Here is a 25,014-nt window from a genome sequence, read left to right on the forward strand (position 1 = left end):
ACATCCTTACTTTCAACCCATTTATGTGTACGCAACATAAAACAATAGAGTCAAGACAATAGAAACCAACCTAAACTTCGCAGCTGTAGTTTGATTTATGCAACTATTATTGAAATTAGCTAGATTCATGCATCAAATTATCATCATGAAGAGCCCATGTGGAAAAAAATGCCAAGTTTCAAGATAATAATTCAGACTATTTGTACGTTGGTCTAGTCGTCTTATTGAATTGTAACATAATATTTCAAAATTTAAATTTAAAATGAATATACAAAATTAGACATGTAATTAGAGAGAGAGAGAGAAAAAGATATTCACAAGAACCAAATTATAAAAAATGTTTAGATTATTTAAGGTTATATTTAATGGAGATATTTAAAAAATAATTTCAAATAACTGCATTAGAAACATAAAGGAGGATTACATTTACAATCCCTGAATTATTATTTATTTACCCAAACTATCATGTATTTTAAAAAATTACACATCAAATTAGAAACGTCAATATCTTTTACACGAATCATTTATATTTTTTTAAAAAATTACACATACATCATCAGAAACGACAATATCATCATACAAACTATCATTACTTTTTTGCTGTTATGGGGGAACACTATAATTATGCAAAAGCAGAGGTGATTTGTGTAAATAAGCTATATATTAGGAGGTGTAAATGTAATTATTAATAAAAATAACTTGAATCTATTAATAATTTATAAAAATATTTGATGTATTGTGTAGTGAATAATGTATTAATAATAATAATAATAATAATAATATATTGATTGATTTAAAATTGTTAATATATTTTCAAGAAAGTTCAATTTTAATATGATACAAAAACATTTATTAACCAAATGTGGAATTCAGTAAAACAATTTACTCCTAAACTTTCCGAGTTGGGAATACTCACACCAGTCACCAGCCCACAATGGGAATCCGATCCACCACAACCACCATATTGTTACATGACATAACCACCAGTCCACCCCCAATACTCTTTATTGGCAATCAATAAATAAATCAAGCACTCCCCATTTCTCAATCTACCATGGCCTCCTCAAAACCCAGTGATTTCCCGGGTACAAAATTAAAAATAAGACTTTCATTGTCACGATTCCAACAATTCTCCTCGATATAGAGTCCGCACGCGTCCGCAGATTGTCAGTTTTATCTTCAGTTTGTTCTTCATTTTATTTAATATATGATGGATCGGGCTGAGCAGCCGTCGACCGGAGAATATTCCGGTGATGCTTCTGGCGCGGCCTCATGGGAGAATATTGAGGAGTCTCCGCCGCTGCCGTTTCCCCAGAGAGTTCCGGAGTTCTCCCACGGAGAGCGTTTCCCGGGGATGAGTTATGAGCATGGATTGATGAATAATGAGGCTTCCTTGATGACTAATGAGAATTCCTCGTCGCTCAGAGATGACGACAAGTCCTGCTTCATTGCTTCTACCACGTTCTCGTTTCTTGGTAATTTTCTTCAATTTCTGTGCTGGTTAATAAGTTTTGTTATATCAGGTTTGTTAATGGTTACAAGCTTTTGGCTGAAATTTGTTCGTTGTATTGGGATCAAACTGCTGAAACAAAAACAGGAGGTAGAGCAATTGCCTGCTGGAGACGCACAAACTTACGGTTATTGGATGTGCAATAACCTAGTCTTAGATGGGAGATTTTATTTTTTGAATTCTTATAAACACTTGGAGTTCGGTATTTGTTGGATTTTTAATTAGTTAGTCCAGTCGGAGACTTTACCTTTTCTTTTTTCTTCTGTTTGGCTGTGTTCGAATGGGCAAACATACCTGGAATTGGGTGAGAAATTTGCTGTCAAAACCTCTTTTTCAAAATTTTCACTTGTCTTTCGATCCAATTAACTTTTGTGCATAGTTTTCTGTATGTGAAGCGGGAAATTAATTTTCCGTTATATTTCGCTTTGCATATTCTGTTCTGTTTCTGATTTCAGTAGCCATGACTGTGGCATTTGGGCTGTATGGATCTGAGACACTGCGGCTTGGACCTAATACATCAATATTGATAACACCCAACCATTTGTTTGTGGAGTCTGTAAAGGTATTTTGATGTCTGTAACATATTTAGTTTGCTTGCTACTTTACGATTTGCTTCTGTAGGTAGGGTGCCTTCTAGCCCGTAATGACAATGTTCTCAGCACTGTGTTCTAAGTTAATTATAGCGTATGTCAGGTGGTAGAACTCGGTGCAGCCGAAGGAACAAAGCTATATGGATTTTATAGAAATCCACCTCTTGATGTTAGGGTTGAATGGTCCGAGACTCACAAGATCACTCTCCCTCCCAGTACCCACAAGGTGAGTGTCATGCGGAGTGATGTTGCACTGAAGTGTTTGACCTCGACTTTATTGTCTCTTTCTACTTCTGGAGGGTATATATACATTTTAATTTCTGCTGAGTGAATGGTGATGCAAGCCTTTCGCCTTCCCAATATTGCAGGAATGGATATACTATTTGAATGAACGGTCTCAAATAAACATATCTTATAGCGTGGAATCCCTAAGTTCATCCTCTATTCTTCTTGTAATTGCGGAAGGTAAATTTCAGTTTCACAGGCATATGTTCATTGCCCTCTAAGTTTGTGAAATAAGATTTATTCTTTCACATTATGGAAAAAAAATCAAGGGGTGCATGTGTTCAAGAGGCACATTGCAAATACTTATGGCCATGGATAGAATGATAACAGGTGAGATTTAGAATTCTTTACAAGCCCTAAATTGTAGCATGCTCTAGCTAGTTTGTATTAGTATTAATACAATTTAGTGTTTTGAAGATATGAGAAAGAAAGTGACATGCACAAGCATGCGCCTTCTTTCGTGAGCTTTATTTTTTTCGCACAAAGTTGGGACATGTGGTAAAAGGTCATGGCGTGTAGGAGTCTACACTCATCTTGTTTAACATTGATTTTTCATGGGTTAATGTGCTACATTAATTTTCTTCCCTACATGCTGACAGGGAATGAAGGTCTTGCTAAGTGGCTTACGGATCCATCAGATCCAAGCACAACCTTATCATGGAGTATAATTCATGGTGAGGTAGATTAATGAGTGCATTTTACTCGTTCCTCTTCTTCTAGTGTAACCTACTCAATTTATTCTCTGCAGGAAATGGCTCAATTCAGAAGGATGTGTCTGAATCTTCTACCTATTACATTGCAGTTGGTAACTTGAATGCTGATGTTGTCAAGGCAAGTCTTCCATAATGCTTTTCTGCTCTAGCTTTTTTAATGAATCAACCTTTAGGACCCTCAGTAATTTTGCTTTCAATAATACTTCGCTGGTGGAACTTGTGAATTTATTTCGCTTGAATGAGGAATCCTTCGACTGAAAAAGATTTTTGGCATGTTCTACTGGATACCATTCCATAGTTTTAGTGTGGTTGGAGTTGCTTTTTTCTGAGAATCTATGGGAAATCAACTCCGCCCTTCAAGATCAATGCATGACTAATCTATTTTCAAAGCTTATGTTTCATCCTTCCCATATCCCGTTCTTGATGACTCGTCACAATTTGCATTGAGTTCTCAAATTTCATATGTTGAACAGGTTCATTTGGATATGAGAATAAAGGCTTTCGTTTACAATACCACAGAACCATATTACACATGCACGCCAGCAGAGGGCCAATGTAATTTCCGACTGTTTCTGCAAGGTGGAAATGCCGCTGTTCTTACCTCTCCTGGTCGAACGCCTGTAAGTTCTATCTTTAGCTGGAATGTTATTTTCGCAAAAAATAAAATTCTATCAATATTCATTAAAGTATAAACTTAGTTTCTTTTATGCGGAGCACCTCTAATTTTGTTAGTGAATGGAGTCAGTCAAAGAAAAATAAAGGCCTTGAAGCAGAATAGTTCTTGCAGTCCTGTTTAAAAACCACAAAGGCGTGGCTCAATAGCAGTTCCATTCTTGGACTCTTAGCCCATGATGAAGATTTGATTTGATTAAGAATTTCCGCAAAAGTAATAGTGTTTTATGCTGTGTTTATAACTGTTTGATTGAGAGTTAGAACATACTGATGGTAATGATGATGATGACATGGAATAAATTTCCTGCAAAAGCCTTTACCAGAAACATGACATTCTGTTATAAATTCTGGGCTGGTATTTGGGATGTAGGAAATAAGTCAAAGTGGTATTTCCTTTCATCCTTCTCTCCATATTTTTTAGGGTATGGTTGGTGCTGATTGGTATGTTAAACTCTCGTACGGACCTCGGTGGGTTATATACTTGTTCGGCACAGGTATGATGTCTTTAGAGCTTACTAGAAAATAAAATCAAGTTTTATCGAATATCTGTAGATTTATTAAATTCTTCTACTTACAGGTGGATTGGCTTTTCTTCTGCTACTCATTAATTACTTTCTGAACCATTTTCGACGCACTGAGCAAGACACGAGAAGAGATCAGCTTGGGGATGTTGAATCTGAGAGAAACCCTTTGCTTTCACACAAAGATGATAATCTCTCTAGTTCGGGTTCCTCTTATGCCTCTGTCTCAGACGACGATGAGCATGATGCACAAGGTGGAGCTGTGCAGAGTGGAAAGCCAGTTAAAGATGATGAAGATAGTCGGCGTCTTTGTGCAATTTGCTTTGATGCTCCTAAAGATTGTTTCTTCCTTCCATGCGGGCACTGCGTGGCTTGTTTTGCATGTGCAACAAGGTAAAACTCTTAATGTCCCCCCATTTTTAGCGTACTGTGTTTGCTTTTTGTGCTGCGTTCATTGATAGAGTTAATTACACTCAGACCCCTCTAGAAATGTGAAATCACACTTTGTTCCAGGAAAAAATTTCACAATTAGACTTACACCCCTTTTGAGAACTCTCCGTTTACAACTAACCTCCTTCTATTAGGCCTTGGATGAAAAATACTGATGTTAGCAAAAACTTACATAAACTTTCAATTTTACCTATCATTCGACATTCTTTCAGTACTATTTTTCTATTTATGTATAAAGTCAAAAAAGGGTGTAACTGTAACAAAATACTATTCCCGAATTATAGCAAATGGATAGAAAACAACCATTTATGAATAAAAAAAGCTAGTCACTTTTTTTTGTATCTTTTGACTTCCTATAAATGGGGTGAGGCATACACCATTGATGCATCTATTTTTTGAAGCACTAGATGAAGTATTTGAATGAACATATTCAAGAAATAGGTAAAATAATGATGTTAACATAACTCTATATAGGAAGTAAAAAATCACCAAATGATGACTACTTTTTTTTATTATCAACTGTTACTTTCTATCCAATGACTATAATTCGGGAACAATATTTTACACTCTTTTGACTTTATATATATTACATTATCCCCATACAAGCATAAAATTATTACTAGGTTAATGTTGAATAAGGGGTAAATTTGGAAGTTTCATATAATTTTTTTTGTTGACGTTAGCATTTTATGTCCAAACACTAGAGAAAAGGGGTAAGTTGTAAACGAAGAATTCTCACGGGGTGTAACTATAATTTTTAAACTTTTTTAGGGAAAAGTGTAGTTTCACATTTTTTGAGGGAGTCTAAGTGTAACTAACCCTTCGTTAATATCATGAAGTATTAAGATGCCTGGAGATCCTTTTCACCCAGTTTAAACACTTTTGAACATATATCGTGCTCTTATTCTGCATATGGTACCATAAATGTTTATACCACAAATGAGATGCCTAGTTGTATGAAGACTTTTACTTAGGACTTCAACTCACAGGGTAGAGGAAGTCAAGTCTTTGTGACTTAATATTGAAACAGGCTGTGTTCTTTGAACTTAATTGAGGAAAAAAAGAAAGGGCTCTGGAATGCTTCAAATTTGTGTCAGAGACTCTTGTTTATAGGACATAAAACTTTTCTTAACATTACCTCTATTGTCTGTTTGACTATCCCACTCACAAATGGTATGCAACTAAACAAATGACTTTGAGGAATCATTATCCATGTCAGGAAGTTGAAACTAGTTCTTCCAATAAATTTTGTAATCTGTGGAAATCTAGTTAAGATCAATAATTAAAATTGTAAAAAATTGGATGCACTGTCCATTATGGTGAAGAACCTTGTGGACAATCAGAGCGAGATGTTGACTGTCTATAGATTAGGAAAAAGCTTTCATGGATCAATATATATTTAGTTTCGACAAATTGCTCCAAGAATTGCGCTGAAGGAGCCAATACTAGTTCAATTCAATTATGTGAAACCTGACCTGTGCTTTACAGAATAGTGGAAGCTTCTGGAGCTTGCCCTATTTGCCGTCGACGAACCAAAAGGGTGAGAAAGATATACACAGTTTGAGCAGCACAGAAGTTCCCTGCATCCTTGGCTAGTATTTCTCAGTATATATGTCTTGTACCTTCTATTTCTTTCTTTGAGGGTCAAATGTTGGAGAGTATTGTATAGATAGCAGAATTTCCTTTTCTTCTCCCCCATGGCCTGATCTTGGTACAGTATGCTATTGAAATATCGAAACAAATGTGAGAGTGCTTGTATACGAACCAACAGTTGTTGCTCAAATCATATGTTCTAAAGGTTCAGACAAATCAATATTAGCTGAGCTCAAAGCTGCTGCAGACTATACAATTACGAGGTAATAACTTACGATTAACGCCCATGAGTTAACGTCGCGTGGAGTTGAGATTAACTCTATTTTTCCATTTTAATTAATCTGCTAGTGGGAGCTGCAACAGTGTTCTGGATGAACTGGCAATCCCTTGTTTATTATGCAATTTGAATAATATTTCAAGTAATGTAGGCAAACAACTGCAACTAGATCCATCTAAACTAATCAAAACTGAAATAGCTCAAATGCATTAGGAGCTCAAGTCCTTTAACGAAAGTTGCTGGCATGCAATCACGTTTCCTTCCCCACAGCTTGTAATATAATAAGCAACTTGAGGAAGTAATACGATGCGCCTCCAATCGTGGCATACTGCAACTTCTCACTACCTTCAACTCTTGGGAAATCATCATCAGCTGCTCGATTGAACCCTCCGGCCAACCATCCCAAGTTCTTGTATCCCCCTTGATGTAATTTTGCAACAGCCATAGTTGACCTTCATATACATATAATACAAATGTGTTAACACAACGATGCTAAGGAATTCATCTTCAACAAGTCCCCTTCTCTCAGCCAAAGGTCCAAAAGACAGTTCATTACCTTAGTCCCTCTCCACAAGCGACGAGCAGCTTAGAATCTTTATCAGGAACCATTTCATCCACTTGTTGCAGAAAACGAGGATTTATCATCGTAAAATATTGTCCAGTCCACAGCCCAATATAACCAAAATGAACCCACTTCTTCAACAATGTGATGGGGCTAGTATCTTTGTCCTCGACGAACAACGGCACGTGAAGTGACCCTGAAACACGTGCCTTCTCTCTCTCCCACTCTGGCCTGATGTCCAGCAATGTGTATCCTTGGGACTCCATTGCTGAGGCTGCATCTTTTGGTAGTATGGGGGTGACGGCACCCGATTGTATCAGCTCCTGAGCTCTGCCGCCAAGAACAGCATGCACTCTTAAGCGCGGCTGAGGGGAAGCGGTGAACGTTGGATGGAGGTGTTTGCGGTGGTTTGAGGTGGTGGTGGTGGTGGATGTGTGGTGGTGCTTCAGTTGAAAAGCCATCGTCGCTTTTCTTGTCCCTTCAACCAACACCCTTCTTATCTTGAACTCCTCACTTTTGAAAATGGGCCTGTTTTTTGTCCAAATATTCGAAGAAGAGTTGAGGATTACCTATGATTTGCTCAAAACAACTTGTTCAATGCATTTGATTTTTCTTAGTTTGTGAATGTAAATTTTCAACTTATCTCACAAGGCTGTTCAAGATCAATACTTATATCAAAATTGTTTTTTTCTATTTTTTTAATGTTTACAAATGGGAGATTTATTATATTTCAAGATTTCATTATTTATATACTATTTTGATCCTCATTCTTCTGCACTGTGTAGACTTATTTTTTTCCATTTAAAATATTAGACGAACTTCCCAACTTTCATCGCTTGGTCTAAATTGTTTTTTACACAAATTATATGGGAAAAATCCAGAGACCCCCCCTGTGATAATAGGAATGTTCAAAACCCCCCCTATGAAAATTAAAGTATCAAATACACCCCCTATGATATAAAATAAAGTTCAAAAAACCCCCTCCGTACAAAAATTGGGCCACACGCGCTTTGACTGCGATTTTTCTATAAAAATATATTTTTTTTTGATATTTTTGCCCTTCTCTCACATTTAACATATAATATTATATATATGTATTTAAGAATTAAATATTATTTTATATAATAATTATTTAATTAAAATATGATATATTTCTATTAATAATAAAATATTTTTTTATATAATAATTACTTAATTATTTATATAATAAAATATTATTTTAATTAAATTAAAATTAATTTTATATATAATTTAAAAAAAAAAAAAGCAGCGGCGGCGTCGTCGCCGCCGCTGCTGAAGAGGAGGGCCGGCGCCCTCCTCACCATGGGCGACGGCCGTCGCCCAACGCAGCAAGGGCGACGACCGTCGCCCATCCAGCGAGGGCGACCGCGTCGCCCTCCATTTCTGGGCGACGCCGGCCGCCTAGATCTGGGCGGCCGGCGTCGCCCAAATGGGCGCCGGGGGAGGGGGAGGATAGGGGAGGGGGGAGGGAAGGGGGGGTTTGGAGGTGGAAGGGGTGGGGGAGGGGGGAAGAAGATGGAGGTGGGGGTGGGCCCGGTGGGGGTGGGGGTGGGGGGAATGGGGTATAATTATTATTTTTTAATTTTTTTTATAAATTATAATTATATGTATTATAAATATATGTTAAAAATTATAAATTAAAATAATTATATATTAATAAGCCTAGTTGACCGGTTTGACTAGAAGGGTATTTTAGTCATTATTTCTAAAAAAATAGATTCAAATTGACCAGGGGGCTGTGTGATTATTTATTGGTAACCTAGGGGTGATTTTTGATATTAAAAATTTTATAAAGGGGTTTTTGATATTTTGTTATATCACAGGGGGGCAAAATGGATTTAACCCCAAATTATATTTAATCAAACCAAATCAATCATAGATTAAATATGATACACTTATAATATAATCAGCCACTTTTATTAAATTATACATTAATCATATCACAAGTATATTATACTTATTATATAATTAATTTTGATATGATGAAATTCAATCTAAATTAAAATCTTTCCCACAAATAAATGAGTTTATGTAGCCCTTCAAAGTGACAAAGGGCAGAGTGATCTAGAAAATAGGGCCTCACAGAGCATCAATATTGGGCCTCCACTTGGACCATCTTTTTATTAAGGCCCAAGAAGGTCTGGAACCTATATGAAGTATGAACGTATCACTTCAAATATTCATTCAAGTTACTGAATGGGCCAGGACTTCTTATGAATTAATTGGGCCGAGAGGGATACTCAGCCCATCCATCACGAACCATGCTTTTAGTTCACTGACAAAATCCTGCTTAGCTGTACTTTTAACACAATCCCGCCTTCCCGGAGACGATAATCCGGCCACGGGAAGTTTATTCCCACACTCCCACTCTCCAATCAAAATATAGTCAATTTCTCTTTAAACTGCCCTTCAGTTCTCAAAATTCCATGGTAGCTTTATGCGTTATGCGAGAAACCTAGGGTTTCTTTGTTCACTTTTCCCTTGTTGCGACAGAGGCAATGGTGGGAGTGATGGCGGCGGTTTCCAGAGCGAAACTCGCTAGCCGAATCAACTCAATTAAGCAAAGCGGTTCCGCTGACATGGGGACGAAGCTGGACAAGTTGCGGAGGCTGCGTGACGAGCTCTTAGCCGCGGATTCTGTGCTGCTCGTGGACTTCCTCTCCCCTATTCTTGACCTCCTTTCAGACCGTTCTAGCCCAGTCCGCAAATTCATTATTCAGTAAGCGCGTTTGGTCACATATTCTTGTTGTACATTTGCATGTGTGTTTGATTTGGCAAATTGTATATGTGTGAATGCATTTTGTTCATAGGAGTTATTGTATAGTAGTTTAGTACTTCTCTGTACCTTTTCTTTTTTTATTTCTCTAAATGTAGACTGCTTGAATTGTTCATTGTGCTAGAGATGTTAATTGAAAACTTGTTTTGTTCCTAAGATGAGTTCAGATGTTTTTGATCTTAGCACTCATGTCAAATGGGCCGAGTAGGTAGATCTGGAGAAGGATAATTGTATAACAAATCATTGGCTGATATGCAAAAACATCAACAGGGCAGGATAAATCAAAAGAGACTCCTTATGTATTTCTGGTTAATCAATGGTCCTTATTAGGATTTAGTGTCTTCTAGAAATCAGTGTTCTCCATACAGTTGCTTATAATCACTGGGGAACAGCTCGGTTCATTAGCAGCCTTACTTGTTTATTATGCTTAGTCTGTTTGCAATTGTCTTCGTACCCAATGTTTCGAAAACTGAACAGAGCTTGGAGCATACAGGGTACCGGGTCACTGGTGTCACCAGTTGGACCGAATTGAAAACACCAATTGACCAAGCTATAATATATACATGTCTATATGTATATATGTGTAGCATACAAATTATGGCAACAATTTATAAGATGAATACTGTTTATACAATTCAATTAATTGAAAACAAAAATTTAACATTAACAACAATGTTTTCAGTTCTGTATTCAAATTAACATTAACAGAAAATTAACATTGCCATAATGTATTCAAATTAACAACAGGTTTGCTGTTGAAACAGCAACAGAGCTGCCACTGTTGCTGTTTCAAGAGGCGCTACTGTTGCCTCTGTTTGGAAGCAATAGAGGTAGTGGCAGTGGCTGCTGCCTCTGTTTGAATCAACAGAGGCACCCGCTGACTGTTGCTGACTTGACAAAAGAAAAAAGTTTGGTGAGTGGAAAAAGCTTGTAGAACAGGACTTAGGGAGATGAAGAAGAGGGGAAGAAAGGAATTTATCGAAGTTTGGTGGTGGTGGCCAAGGGCAGTGGCTCTGAGCTACAGTTAGAGAAGGAGGAGAGTTGAAGCTTCTTGGTCTTGTATTGGAGCTAAGCTGGTGAGTGAAGAAGAGTGAAGAAAGGAAGCCTTATTTTCATTTTCTAGGGGTGCTCACGGTGCGGTTTCGGTTTTTTTTAAACCTATTTTCAAATCGAATTGCCATTGGCGGTTTTATAAAATAATTTTTTAAATTGCCACTTTTGAAACCAAAATCAAAGGTGCGGTTTTGTGCGGTTTCGGACGGTTTGGTGGTTTTAATACTTATAACAAAAATAAGACATTGAGACTAACAAAAATCAATAAATGAAACAAGTGTTTGCATGTAGCAAAAAAAAAAAAACCAACATTATGCACCATAGACCACCAACACTTCCACAACTTTAATTAAATTAAAATATAAGATCATATATATTAATCCAATAAGGAAACACTCAATCCAGCAAAGGCCAATGGTCGATTTTAGAGAGAACAGAGATAATAGATAACAAGACACAAAAAAGAGAGCGGTAGAGAGAAGAGGAAAAGGGGGACAAAAAAAAGGGGAGAAAAAATGAATGAAAAATTGAGACAATAATTTAGATGGGCTTAAAACTTGAATGGGCTTAAAGAATTAACGTTAAGTCCAAACATAAATTTTATAAAAATGAGCTTTGTAATATGTATCTTTGATAACATATGAATTTTGAGATTATATAATTCAATTCAAATATGACATTCTTCTAAAAATGAATTATTTTATCAAATTATTAAGCATATTCATTGATGCAGTGAATGCAAGCTCCTATTGAACTGGTGGACAGCCGATCTAATTCCTCATATCCAACTCTCGCGTCCCTGTATTGAAAGGAGAGGCACCTTAACTTCCATGCAGTGGATTCTCATACAAAAACAACTTGCATTCTAATCCAGTTATTCCTCCAAAGAAATATTATATATATAATTTAAAAAATAATTATATATTTAGTGGTGCGGTCCGGTTTTTGGTGGTTTTTTAAAGTTCTAAATTAAATCCAAACCAATAGTGCCATGCGATTTTACTCTAAATTTAGAATTGTGGTTTGAAAAACAAATCATGAAAAACGGTATGAGTCGGTTTGGTTCAGGCGTTTTTAAAATTTTTTGATCACCCCTATCGTTTTCCCACTTTGGCAGTTCCCTTTTTGTGCAATTTTGGTGTCCCCCGCATAATGTAAGCTGAAAACAGTTTTCAACTGGTTCACTGGACAGCTAGTTTTGACCATTACGTCCCGGTATCGACACACTGTTTTTTAGGTCAAACCCGGATGGTCGAAGGACCGGTTCCTGGTTGGACTGGTCGAACTAGCCATGGTTGTATCCGATGTTTAAAATAAGTATTCTTTTGGATTGTTCTGTTTGAAATTGACACTTATTACTTGTGCTCCGTGCTTATGACTGTATAAAATCATGTATAAGTATGCAAAATATCCATGCATATGATGGATGTGGTGTTTCCTAGTTTTAGTGGAAACTTGTAAGGGAAGCCATTTAATTCTCTCTTCTATTTTGACATGCAAGTGTTGTTGGCCATAGGTCTGGTTGGGTTATCTTATTGGATCTGACCTAATTTTGGGGGTTTATATATTGCATTTCTGAGTTCTCTGGACGGTGTAATGCAGTGAAGTACAAAAACCAGTGTTGAAGAGTTTTTAGGTCTCTATTTTGTACATCAAGACCTTGATAATGGTCTCCTTTGATGTAGGATGATTGGTGAAATTGGTTTGAAGCACTCGGAGTTGTTACCTGATATTATACCAGCGCTGATAGCTGCTTTGAAAGATGATACACCAGCTGTTGCTCGACAGGCCATCACATGCGGTGTTGATATATTCCGCTGTTCTCTGGTCAAAGTTGCCATCCAGGTTGGTTCAGGTTTTGGATCCGTAGCATGAAAATCTCATATTATAATTTTGATATGGCATCAACATGGTTGGACTGTGGTAGTGGTGAAATTCTAGCTCACATTTTAAATCCTACAACTTCATTGATGCTAAGAATCATGTCTATTGTTGTTTATCTGGCATCTTGTTTATTAGTTAATACTTGTCCATATGGTTTATCTAATCTGGTCATGGATCGGTGACTCTTGAGTGTTTTTCCTTCTTTTCTTTTGTTTTCCTTACCATTTATGTTACTTCTTAGTTTCTTGTTACACCAGAATAAAGTCTTTTACCGCTTAAAATAAGAACTGAAGTGATATACGGCTTTCCTTATGCAAAATTTGCCTGCTACTAACCACAGTTTGGTTGTAGCATGCAATACAGTGGTAAATGATGTGGCCTGAGTAGTCGGAGTTGCACGCCTTCTTCCCCCTTCCCTATTTTTACAATTTCCATATTTCCAGTATGCTGCTGTGAGGAAGCCTCTCTGCCACCATATAATGTTACATATTGTTTAACAGGGCTTGTACTCAAGTGAGTTCAACGAATCACTGAAATCATCATGGGAATGTGTGCTAAAGTTTAGAGATGAAATATACTCCATGGCCTTTAAGGTAAGTGTCACTTAGAGCTTGAAGACATCTTTGTGAACAGTGTTTGACTACTGAACATGTTGTAAGGTGGGGAATGATGGTAGAAGATTGCCTGCATTGAAGTTTGTGGAATCAATGGTGCTACTTTATACCCCTGATCCTAATGGCTCTTTGGAGCCACCACCTGATCATGTTTCTGAAGGTAATATATACCTACATTTTTATGGAATTTGTACTTTACAAAATAAGGTTCTGGCTTTGTATATGGACGGAAACTACATGCAGAATGTATATTGTGTGGGTCTATATTGCATGTGTGTATATATATATGTCTGAGCTGCTTACTTTTCCTGCAGGGAAGTTTGAAGAATTCAATGTCTCATGGCTGCGCGGTGGACATCCAATACTCAATGTCAGAGATCTATCAGCCGAAGCAAGCCAAAATTTGGGTCTACTGCTGGATCAGCTGAGATTCCCTTCTCTGAAATCACATAGTTATTTGGTGATGATTGTGCTAATTAAAAGGTACACTCTCTTTATCACAAACATAGGCATACCCCTCTATCACATAGTTTAATTCGTCTTCCTTCCTATTTCTTAGTCTTTCAACAGTTGCAAGGAAGAGGCCTGCCTTTTATGGTCGCATACTGCCAGTTTTACTTGGATTGGACCCTTCAAGCTGTACTAGCAAAGGCTTGCATCTTGCTGGGGTTCATCATGCTCTGAGAAGTGCTTTTGAGTCTTGTTTGAACTGTACACACCCTGGTGCTGCACCGGTATGTTCTTTTGTTTTCCTTCATAGCTATGATTACTGTTGTGCCATTTTTCCTACTGGCTCTAATTGTCATGCATCCACTATTAAGTGTCATTTTCATTTAGTGTAGTTTATAACAATTCACAGAGAAATGTTTCACTTTTACTATCAATGTTGTAGCCAAATAATTCTATTCAGATTTGTATGGCTCGATAATCTTTTAGCTTCTTGAATTCCAGAAATGAATGATTTTCCCCTGTAGTTTATCTGGATTCTTTTGTTCTCCAGTGGCGGGATCGCCTTGTTAGTGCACTTAAAGAAATTAAAGTTGGAAGACCAACTGAACAGGCTAGAAATGAAATATCAGAGAACAAGGGAAGAGAAGAGTGGCCAGGGGATGCATATGTGGTTCAAATTCATGAGGTATTTTTTCATCAGCTGATTATTCTAAGGACATCCATCTAAGAAGAGAAATGTATGGAAATGATTCCACAAACTTCTTGCAGAATGAAAAACCTTCTGTAGCATTTGTAACTGAACATAAAAATGCTGGTAGAAAAAGAACTGGAGTGCTAGATTCATCAGAATTTACTCAGGATGACATGTCTGGAAAGCGTGCCAGGTCAACACCTGACAACTTAAAGGAACCAGGACATGAAATCAGCGGGAGACAGGAGGGGGTCTCTTCTAGTGGGCAAACACCATCCAGAGAGGATTCAGATAGTGGACCTGTACAGCAGCTTGTGGCAATGTTTGCTGCATTGGTTGCTCAGGGCGAGAAAGCCAGTGCTTCTTTGGAGATTCTCATCTCTAGCATATCAGCTGACTTGTTAGCTGAAGTAGTTATGGTTAATTTGCGGAATCTTCCTCTGCAAACCCCTACATCTGAAGCGGATGAAGAGCCACTTACAGATATGGTTGCCTTTCCTGATACCCACATCAAACATTTGTCTTTGTTGCTTAGGGACATACTTTCAGAATCTATTCCTCTGGAGAAAGAAACGGGAACCGAGGATCCTCATCACTCGGTATCTAGTGGGCTTCAGGCATGTATCTTTTTCTTATTTAAATCTAATTCTGTGGTGCTTTATTTAATGTCAGGCACTTAGTAATTTCTTAGTTTTCCTTAAGATAGCAACTTATTCATTTTTGCTTCCTAAATTCCTAATTCTGGGTGCTTTATTTAATAGTCAGCACTTATTAGTTTCTTGTTTTTCCTTAAGATAGCAACTTATATATTTTCGTTTCCTAAATTCCTGACTGTAATGCTGTTGATCCATGGCTTCCGTTGCTTGTTATTTGGCGTGACTTGATTGGAATTGCAGCAAACTCAAGAAGAAGAGGAACCGCCGGCGACTATTGCTGATAGTAATGTTGCATATGATGATTTGAATCGTGCAAGGCAAGAAACAGTGCATGTCAATGAGTCTGTTTCCCCTGAAGAGATTCCATCTGCAATGGAGGCTGGTTATGGAGCGATCACTTCTGTAGTCATTGAAAATGAAGGTGTGGGAAATGAAATACCTGGACTTGCTTTATCCACTGAGGATGATGCTTTGCCTGAAGATGCTGCTGTTTTTCCAAGGGCCTTGACTGAGTTAGAAGATGCCAATCTGACTGATTTAAATGATGCCAATCAGGAAACATTTACTAATTTAGGTAGGATGCCAATAGAATTAGACAAGACGCAGATAGAATTAGCTCAATCATTCTCTACCGATCGGTCTGAGGAGCTTAGCCCTAAAGCAGCAATCACGGACACAAATAACATGAATTCCTCTACTGCAACTTCTGTTGGGTTATCTTCCCAGTTGGTTCTGCCCAAGATATCTGCCCCTGTTATCTGCCTTGCGGATGAACAAAAAGACCAGTTACAACAACTGGCTTTTGTGCGCATTGTTGATGCTTATAAGCAGGTTACTGTTGCTGGAGGGTCTGAAGTCCGTTTTTCGATTCTTGCCCATTCAGGAATGGAGGTAAAAGCACTCTGACGTTTGTGAACCAGTAGCCCTTTATGATGCTAATCACTAAATGCTTGTTGTGATGTTTTCTGATACAGTTTCCATTGGAGCTCGACCCATGGAAGTTACTGAAAACACATATACTGTCAGACTATGTAAATCATGAGGTAAATGAAGATCTACTTCTGTTTTCTTTGGTTGTAACAGTTGGCGTGATTTCAATATGCTTTTCAATTTATATTTCATGAGTTGAATTCTCCTGATTCACACTCGAAACTTGTTGAACAGAGCATGAGGAACTATATGTATAGTAACTTCGTAATATATTTGGTAGAGGGGGAGAAAATATTAATACTTCTATTGCTTTTCCCCACAGCCTGCTGTTTCTTTTCTTAATTGTGTGTGGTTTTGGATGATCTTTTCATGGTATGGCTTCAAAAACCATGCTAACTAAGCTGAATACATAGTTCCATTATTTTTCCTTAAAATAATAATTTATCATAAATATATTGTTGCCTTCTAGTAGAGTTAGCCGAATATCTTCGAGATTGTAAAAGCCCAGGATGGGAGGCTCTAGCATATAAGCAGCTATATCCTGATGTATTGTTATTGTTGTAAATTTGGAAATTGGGATAGTTATTATATTACTTTCTCTTGTCTTATCCAGGTCTCCATTCCCATCAACTTTTGTTTTTCTTGATCTTGCCTATTCTTTAGAACCTTCGTATTTATTTACTTTTCTGCCTCCTCTGATGTTCTGCTTCCATTGTCCATCTTTCTGAGGCATGTTCTTTTAAGCTCCTCGTGATTTCTACATGTGGCTGATTAATGTACATCTTCAGGGGCACGAGTTAACATTGCGCGTGCTATACAGGTTGTTTGGTGAGGCAGAAGAAGACCGTGACTTTTTTACTTCGACAACTGCTACATCTGTATATGAAACTTTTCTTCTCCAAGTGGTGTGCATTCATTTCCAAGTTTCCAGTTTGTTCCTCTTGAATATCTTGTGAAATTTCACTTTCATATCTTTATTTTCCTTTCTAATAATACAGGCAGAAACACTGAGAGATTCTTTTCCAGCTTCTGACAAATCTTTGAGTAGATTGCTTGGTGAAGTCCCATATCTGCCAAAGTCGATATTTGAAATGTTGGAGTCCTTATGTTCTCCTGGTAGTAGTGATAATGATGATAGGGAGATGCAGGGTGGAGATCGAGTTACCCAAGGGCTGAGTACTGTATGGAGCCTGATTTTGACGAGACCTCCTATTCGAGATGCTTGCCTCAAAATTGCTTTGAAGGTGTCACTCCAGATACTAAATTTCATGGCAGAATTTTCTTTTGATGGACTGGATTCTTGTCTCTGTCTATTATCTTGATCATTCTCTCGTGTACAGTGCTCTCACTTTTTATCTCCACACACATACACAATCACTTGTATGTGCCTACTTGTATGCAGACAACATACATACTACATGCATATGCTGTAATAGAAAGTAATAGACTGTTGCCTTTTTATACTTAAATGGCCCTTGCACCTAATCAAGAGTTTGTCAAAAAATGTTAGTTTGCTCCAGAAAGAGAAAAGTGAAATTAAGGTACTTCCCTTGGCCGCCATCTTCTTGATTCATTCATTTCACATTTCTGCCCCTGACACAGTTTCTGCTGTTATAAGATTCTCAAAGCAGCGGAAAAGTTCCTACTATTATGAGATTCTTAAAAGCACCAAAAGTTTCGAGGAATCTGATACTACTTCCTAGCGAGAAAGGAAGTTACAAGACTTGAAGGCAAACCCGTCCTTGCTGTGAGATTATTTTACTGGCCATAACTTCCCTTAGACATCAACAATCAGCCTCTTTCCATCTTGTCTGCCTGCCCATCAGCCATCAGCCATCAGCCATCAGCCATCTTCACCTTTAATCCTTTTGTTTCACTGTTGTGATCTGTGAATGAGGTGGTGGTTCGGGTGGACAAGAGTGGTATTGGTGGCAGCCAATGGGTCTTGGAGAAATGCTGACTGATAATCTTTTTATGCTTTTTGGGTCATAACTTGTCCTTCCAGGTTAAATGTGTCAGGTGAGAAGTAAGGAATTGTACAGACACAAAAATACATATTTCATTTTCTGAATGTTCAAGATTGAATATCTTCAAGTCCGGGAGCTTGAGGGTAGCCTTTAGAGTCTGTGGCAAACGTAATTCCTTGTTATGATATATCAGCCAATTCCTAGATGTTGACTGTTTTTTCTTTGTTTACTGTTTTCCTATTTAATATTGCAAAATTTGACTTAAAAAATTCCATTATTTCGACCAAAGTATTTATATGAATTGCTCAACCTGTTCTGATTGAGAAGTCAGTATGAATCCCTGTGCCTTGTGTCTAGTTTCTCATCCAATTTTCGTTGCTCTGACTTTTATGTTTGATTTTTCAATAGAGTGCAGTTCATCACTTGGAAGAAGTACGAATGAAAGCTATACGTCTGGTATTTATTCACAATTTCTTTTACTAGAGATTTTAATGTATTCTCCAAAAAGAATTAAGATTCAGCAGCCTTCATTATGTTATATTTTGACTTTCTAGGTGGCGAATAAGCTTTATCCTTTATCATCCATATCTGAAAAAATCGAAGATTTTGCCAAGGAAATGTTGCTATCAGTTGTAGGTGATAATCAAATTGAAGTGGAAAAAGAGGCTGATGGAATCCATGCTGAACTACAAAAGGTAATAATTGAAAAGTGAATGTCATCTCAATAATCAAATCGTCTTGCATGTGAATGTCATATCAAATTTTTTTGTACTCCACATTTATAGTGAGTTTGGTACTATTGAATCACTTGTTCGGTTTTGTCCCATCTATGCTTTAACAAACTGGTTCCTATATCTCCATATTTTAGAAATTTGAAATTCATTCTATTTAGGATGAGAATCCTTCAAGTGAAAAACAGTCGGTGAGTTTGGCAGTTAAAGAGATCGCCGTTGGTAATCATCAGAACTCAGCATCTGAAAGCATTCCATTGTCTATGATAGCTGAGGTGCAACGTTGCATGTCCCTATATTTTGCATTGTGTACAAAGGTATTTCTGTTGCTTTTCAGGCTTGATGATTTGGCTTTATACTTTTCAATCTAATATATCATGCTTGGTTAACAGAAACATTCCCTTTTCCGGCAAATATTTGATGTCTATAAAGGCACATCCAAGGCCGCAAAGCAGGTTTTATTCAATCTCTTAAACTGTGTCAATAAGGGGCTCTACATACGTCCAGATTTGCTTAGGATTATATGATGACCAGCTTTATCATGGAGCAGGCAGTTCATCATCAAATCCCCTTACTTGTTCGAACTATTGGCTCGTCCAGAGAGCTCCTTGATATTTTATCAGATCCACCAACTGGAAGTGAAGGGCTTATAACTCAGGTCTTGCTTTTTAACATAATCTTCTTAGGGCTGGCATGTGTGTAGTATCTGTTTTGCCTCATGCTTGCTTATGCAACTGCAGGTTGTGCATACACTTACAGATGGAACAGTTCCTTCTCCGGATTTATTAACTACTGTTAAGAGGTTATACGATACAAAGCTAAAGGTAACTAACAGATCCATATTATTGTCTGTTCACTATCTTTACCCTACTCAAGTCTTTTACTTCGGTGATCAAGTATTCCCTTCTGAAATTTCAACGTTATCATCCAAGTACCATAATATATGTTACTTCTTTAAACAACTGCTAGTTCTATTACAATGCATTTTCATTGGTTGCAGTCACTTAGCTGTTATTGTACTTGACAATTCCTGGCAAATATTTTTTATATAGTTTTTCTTCCTCCTGCCAGACACCATCTACAAAATAAAATTTGTAGCTTTTGCCGTTCTAATTTTTGTTGCTTGCTTTTTCGCAGGATATAGATATTCTTATTCCAATATTAGCATTCCTCCCAAAAGATGAGGTTAAATTCGCTTCCTTTATCTAGTTTTTCCTTTTTCACCTTCTGATCATGACTGCTCCTGGTACAATCTTTTTTTACAGAATCTTCTTTAACTGAGAATATTTTCCAGATGAGTGAGGGATTTCGTGCTTTTGCATGTTGTGTTTTTCCCTACTTCTTAAGAACTCGTTTTTCATTGTTAATTATGATTTCTATGAAACTGTCATTGCTATTGAGTTGCTGCAAATGACCAACCTTAGCTAAAATGTAAACGGAACATTCAGGACAGCTATGATTCTGTTTATAATGCAAATGATTCAATGGATAATACCGATTAATTCACTTAACTTGTTTCAGCTTTGTGTAAATTTTGTGATCATAAAAACCATCAATAAATTGTTTGCTGGTATTTACCACTGATAAAACAGTGTGGAACGTTTGTATACTCTTCTTGGTTTTGACCTCTTGCTACCAATAGGTTTTCTGGTGGGCTGCAGGGTGGTTTTGAGTTTATTTGTCTTTTCACATATTATATACCAAATGTGGCACTTAGTTCATGAAGGTTTAAATTCAAACAGTTGCAAGTAAATTAGTAGTGTCTTCTCCCCAACCTTAAATTCTGTCGTCCATATGCATTTAATCTTTTTTGTTCTCCTTTTTTTCTCATTTACGTTTTCTTACAAAAATAATTGTCTTCGGCTTGCCAGGTTTTACTCCTTTTCCCTCAGCTTGTTAATGCACCTTTGGATAAGTTCCAAGTTGCGCTTACTCGTGTTCTTCAGGTATTTTAATATTCAGTGTATCTTGACCAGGCATGGTATTTTACTATACTTGCGTTATAGGGATAAACTTTTCATGGATTTGAATCTTAAGGATTTGAATGTGTTATATCAAGACAAGTCTGCTTTAGGGAGTAGTTGTCTTTATGTACACTATGTTCTTGGGCCTTTTTGATCCCTTGTCTTGTAGGTAAGAGATACCAGTTTAATGTCGAGCTAATTATGATGAATTGATCATAACCTTCCCCCAAATATTTGCTGAAGCAACATGCTGAATATCAGTGTTGTGTGTATGGCCTTTAACATCCAATTTTTATGACCCTCTTTCTTCAAAATTCTTTAGTCTTCACTGTATCCGATGTGTATTTAAATAAGTGTCCCAGAAAAAAGGTGACGAGGTAAAAAACAAATCATGATTTTGATGTTTTTTATTTCTCACCTAAGAGTTTTCTTGAAATGCTATTTCCCAGGGGCTAAATCATTCTCCACCAGTGCTCACTCCAGCCGAAGCACTAATTGCGATCCATGGGATTGATCCTGATAGAGATGGAATTCCATTGAAAAAGGCAATGATTGTACTCATTATGTATCTCAGTTATTCTGAATCTACTTATTTACTGAAGAATTTCTTTCTAAGCAGGTCACAGATGCCTGCAATGCTTGTTTTGAGCAGCGGCATATATTTTCTCAGCAAGTTCTGGCCAAAGTCTTGAATCAGTTGGTAAGAAAAACTTTTACTAACTTGTAACATTCTCTCCTTTTCAATTTAACATCTTAATGTACAGTAACACTTCTATGGTTGTGCAGGTTGAGCAAATTCCTCTTCCCTTGTTATTTATGCGCACGGTATTGCAGGCAATTGGTGCTTTTCCTTCTTTGGTAAGGCACATGTGACCTACCGACATCTTGATTCAGTTGATAATTTATCTACTTGATGTGCTTGTGAGGATCAGTATTCCATGTGTACGGAAAATCAGTCAGAATATTACACTATGTTTGTTTTCATTTTCAACTTATTTCCGAGACAAGTCAAAACATACCCAATGTTTGTCATCATTCAAAAACACCTTATTTAGGTGTTTTTAACTGTTTTAGCATAAAAAACATACATATATATATACACACATATAGACATAAATATATATAAAAAAGGCATGATTTGACAATGAATAGTAATTTTTGTCTCCCAAAATACAACATTAAACATATAATACTTATTTTAAATTATCTCCAAAGACATGATTTGACAATGAATAGTAATTTTTGTCTCCCAAAACACAACATTAAATATATAATACTTATTTTAAATTATCTCCAAAAACAAATCCAAACATACATACTATCTCTAACACACACTTGTTTATCTTTGTTTTTCTCTCTCTATTTCCACAAAACACAACAAAACACTTAGAAAACGAATCCAAACATTATGTTAGTGTCTCTGTTATTAGATTTCTTTTCTGATGTCCTTGGAGCAAAGTTTTAGAGTTTTATTCAAATTAGGTTGTCAAGGTTTACATTGTGAACCAAAGTAATATTAGGTATGGCACATAATTATTGACTATTTTCCTGATTGCTTTATGGTAATCTCTGAGCGCGTTCGTCATCCTTCTGCTACCATTTCTGACTTTTCTGGATAACCTTTTCAGGTGGAATTCATTATGGAGATCCTTTCCCGTCTTGTAAGCAAGCAGGTACCCCTTTAAAGACAAGTTCCTAGTTCCACTTCTCTTGTTTAGCGTACTACTTTATATAATATTTATGAAATGTAGATATGGAAATATCCAAAGCTGTGGGTGGGATTCGTGAAGTGCGCTCTTTTGACAAAGCCACAGTCTTTCAGTGTTCTGCTTCAGGTGTGTGTTTGCAATGCAGTCAATTATCAGTTCTTTGGGTTGTCAGCCTCATCTGTTATCGTTTTGTGTTCTACTTGGTTAATCACATTCTTCTAGATATGGATCTTTATGTTTACTTTTTCCAACATAATCCCTTTCTTCTGTGAAAAACTGAAACTCTGTTAAAACAGTTTCCTATTTGTCATCATATCTGTTTTACTTTTGGCATGGATCTATATATTTTTGTAAGTAGTTCGTGTGGCATATACATGGATTAAGCACACTTAGTCTCTGGTCCTACAACAACATAAAGAGTAAAACTGCTAATCCACATTTTGACCGTAAATGACATGTGTTTTTGTTACTGAATATACCATATATTTCTAAAACTATTGAGTTGATTAGTTGAACTATGTCATTCATATACATAAATCATCATGCATAAATTGTAGCCGCAGCTCTTTGAGTGGGAAATCCTATCGCTGCTATTAATCTAAGAGTTGGTGGTCTTGTTGAAAAAAACATGAAATCATGCTAAGAGTATATTCATCATAAAATATCATATCTCGAGAAATTGTACATATGTACCTTGATCTTTCAGTATAACATCTGTTCCTTAACGGGATGAACAGAAGATTCAAAGGTGTAACTAATATACGTATAGCACTTGAAGATTGACCTACAAAATGCAGTTTTTTGGAAATAAACTAGTAACGTTTTTATCCTGGGATTTTTTGTTTGATGTACTTTCTTCTAATTGGAATGTTTGCCATGATCTTTCAGCTACCTACAGCACAGCTTGAAAATGCTTTAAATAGAACTCCTGCTCTCAAGGCTCCCTTAGTTGCCCATGCAAGCCAACCTCACATAAGATCTTCGCTTCCAAGGTTTAAAGTCATTATATTCTAGTGGGTCATTTTTCTTTTCTGTTTAAGAAGTTAAATGATGTATTCTTTTTCCAGGTCTACCTTAGTGGCTCTTGGCTTAGTGTCAGAGCCTCAAACGTCTAATCAGACACAGCCAACTCAAACTCAGACTGCAGAGACAGGCAATTCAGAGATGGAAGCAGCGACGGATAAGTCGAAAGAATCATCTACTGCCAGTTGAATTGAGGACTTAAAACTTTCATTAGGATGGTATTGGATATTTTTCCGCTTCTTTTTGGCTTTCTATTATTATTTCCTTTGATTTTCTTATCCTCATCTTTCAATGAATTTCATATGGTTTTATTTATCCACTTACATTTTATGATCCTCTGGTGATCTTTTCTTGTTCTTCCAACCTTGTTAGATAAACTCGGTGATTCAGACAAGACCATGCTTTTTGGTTCAGGAAATTCAGCACCTGCTTCTATCAGAAGAATATGGTCTTCCAGAGAATCAATGGTGAAATCATGATGGAAAATAGGAAGCTGAACCATGGCCGAGTGCCTCCCGCCGGTCTGCCGATGGAGCTTTTCTCGAGTTAATTGAATTGTTCGAGTCACCTTGTATCATATTGTGCTATTCATAGTTTATTAGTAAAGAGGGGCCATCTGCTTTCCGATACACAAGTCTCTGGGCATATCTTACTTAAGTTTCTCCAGCTGAGCATGTTGTAGCTTTTTTCCTTTTACTTTTTCTTCTCAAGAGGTATCGTCTTCTATCCTTCTATATTTTTACTCATCAAATGTAATTCCTTATCAGTAGGATGACAATGTTGCTATTTCATCATATAGTAACTCTGCAAGAGAATTACAGGAATTTTCATTTAATTGTTGCATCAATACTCCTTTGCAACGTTTAAACACTGTTCTTGGTATGTAACTCCCTTGAAGTTCTCAGCGTTCTGGAGTGTGATTTCAAGTTCATTATCTTACGATTACTCATACATGTAAAGGTATATAGTTATGTTTAAGAAAATGACTTAATTTTGTCGATTGTTCATAAATAAAACTACTGCGCCGGCTAATAGTTCCACCACATAACATGGATAACAAATACATTTCACCTACGTTATTGGCAACAAAGAATTAGATCAAAATTCTATTCCTCAAAATAATTATTGGACATTTATTCAAGAAAAAGATAAAATTACAATTGTAATTATAAATATTTTTTAGAATTAATGAGTTTCTAATTAATATTTCTTCAGCACACTTTATTGAAGGAGATATTTATTATACAATCTGCTGATTTCAATGCTGTAAATATAATTATTTAAATATTTGTAATTACAACAGATTTTATTGGAGCTGTTTGTACTTTATCCTTAAAAAACATGGGGAGGTGATAAAGATAAAAACCAAGAG

The 25,014-nt window shown here is 36.7% G+C and overlaps 3 protein-coding genes across 5 annotated transcripts; 2 read left to right on the forward strand and 1 right to left on the reverse strand.

Moving 5' to 3' along the window:
• The first annotated feature begins 951 nt into the window (after nt 1-951).
• On the forward strand, nt 952-6,550 carry APD2 (RING/U-box superfamily protein). 2 transcript variants are annotated; one of them, XM_011096710.3, is made up of 10 exons: nt 952-1,475; nt 1,969-2,072; nt 2,204-2,326; nt 2,469-2,565; nt 2,985-3,059; nt 3,134-3,216; nt 3,572-3,718; nt 4,192-4,264; nt 4,348-4,684; nt 6,230-6,550. In XM_011096710.3, exons 1-10 carry the CDS (start codon nt 1,208-1,210, stop codon nt 6,303-6,305), a joined length of 1,383 nt encoding a protein of 460 aa, XP_011095012.1. In that variant the 5' UTR covers nt 952-1,207; the 3' UTR covers nt 6,306-6,550. The 2 variants fall into 2 exon arrangements, with proteins under 2 accessions (XP_011095012.1, XP_011095011.1); XM_011096709.3 differs by having other exon boundaries at nt 956-1,475; nt 1,966-2,072.
• Nucleotides 6,551-6,699: 149 nt separating this feature from the next.
• Nucleotides 6,700-7,768, reverse strand: LOC105174568 (Rhodanese/Cell cycle control phosphatase superfamily protein). The gene is made up of 2 exons (XM_011096711.3): nt 7,168-7,768; nt 6,700-7,063 (listed from the first exon to the last, which is right to left on the reverse strand). Exons 1-2 carry the CDS (start codon nt 7,632-7,634, stop codon nt 6,862-6,864), a joined length of 669 nt encoding a protein of 222 aa, XP_011095013.1. The 5' UTR covers nt 7,635-7,768; the 3' UTR covers nt 6,700-6,861.
• Nucleotides 7,769-9,486: 1,718 nt separating this feature from the next.
• ESP4 (HEAT repeat-containing protein) lies at nt 9,487-24,489 on the forward strand. 2 transcript variants are annotated; one of them, XM_011096713.3, is made up of 28 exons: nt 9,487-9,913; nt 12,709-12,868; nt 13,408-13,500; nt 13,567-13,681; nt 13,836-14,004; nt 14,081-14,255; nt 14,522-14,656; nt 14,740-15,279; nt 15,559-16,209; nt 16,293-16,361; nt 17,037-17,153; nt 17,247-17,492; nt 18,624-18,671; nt 18,770-18,910; nt 19,108-19,263; nt 19,339-19,401; nt 19,497-19,604; nt 19,687-19,770; nt 20,084-20,131; nt 20,818-20,892; nt 21,360-21,455; nt 21,530-21,610; nt 21,697-21,768; nt 22,539-22,583; nt 22,662-22,745; nt 23,508-23,611; nt 23,687-23,860; nt 24,015-24,489. In XM_011096713.3, exons 1-27 carry the CDS (start codon nt 9,693-9,695, stop codon nt 23,829-23,831), a joined length of 4,041 nt encoding a protein of 1,346 aa, XP_011095015.1. In that variant the 5' UTR covers nt 9,487-9,692; the 3' UTR covers nt 23,832-23,860; nt 24,015-24,489. The 2 variants fall into 2 exon arrangements, with proteins under 2 accessions (XP_011095015.1, XP_020553429.1); XM_020697770.2 differs by having other exon boundaries at nt 24,057-24,489.
• The last annotated feature ends 525 nt before the right edge of the window (nt 24,490-25,014 follow it).

This window comes from Sesamum indicum, linkage group LG11, assembly GCF_026168435.1.
Source record: "Sesamum indicum cultivar Baizhima isolate 11 linkage group LG11, ASM2616843v1, whole genome shotgun sequence".
In the NCBI taxonomy this organism is placed as follows: domain Eukaryota; kingdom Viridiplantae; phylum Streptophyta; class Magnoliopsida; order Lamiales; family Pedaliaceae; genus Sesamum; species Sesamum indicum.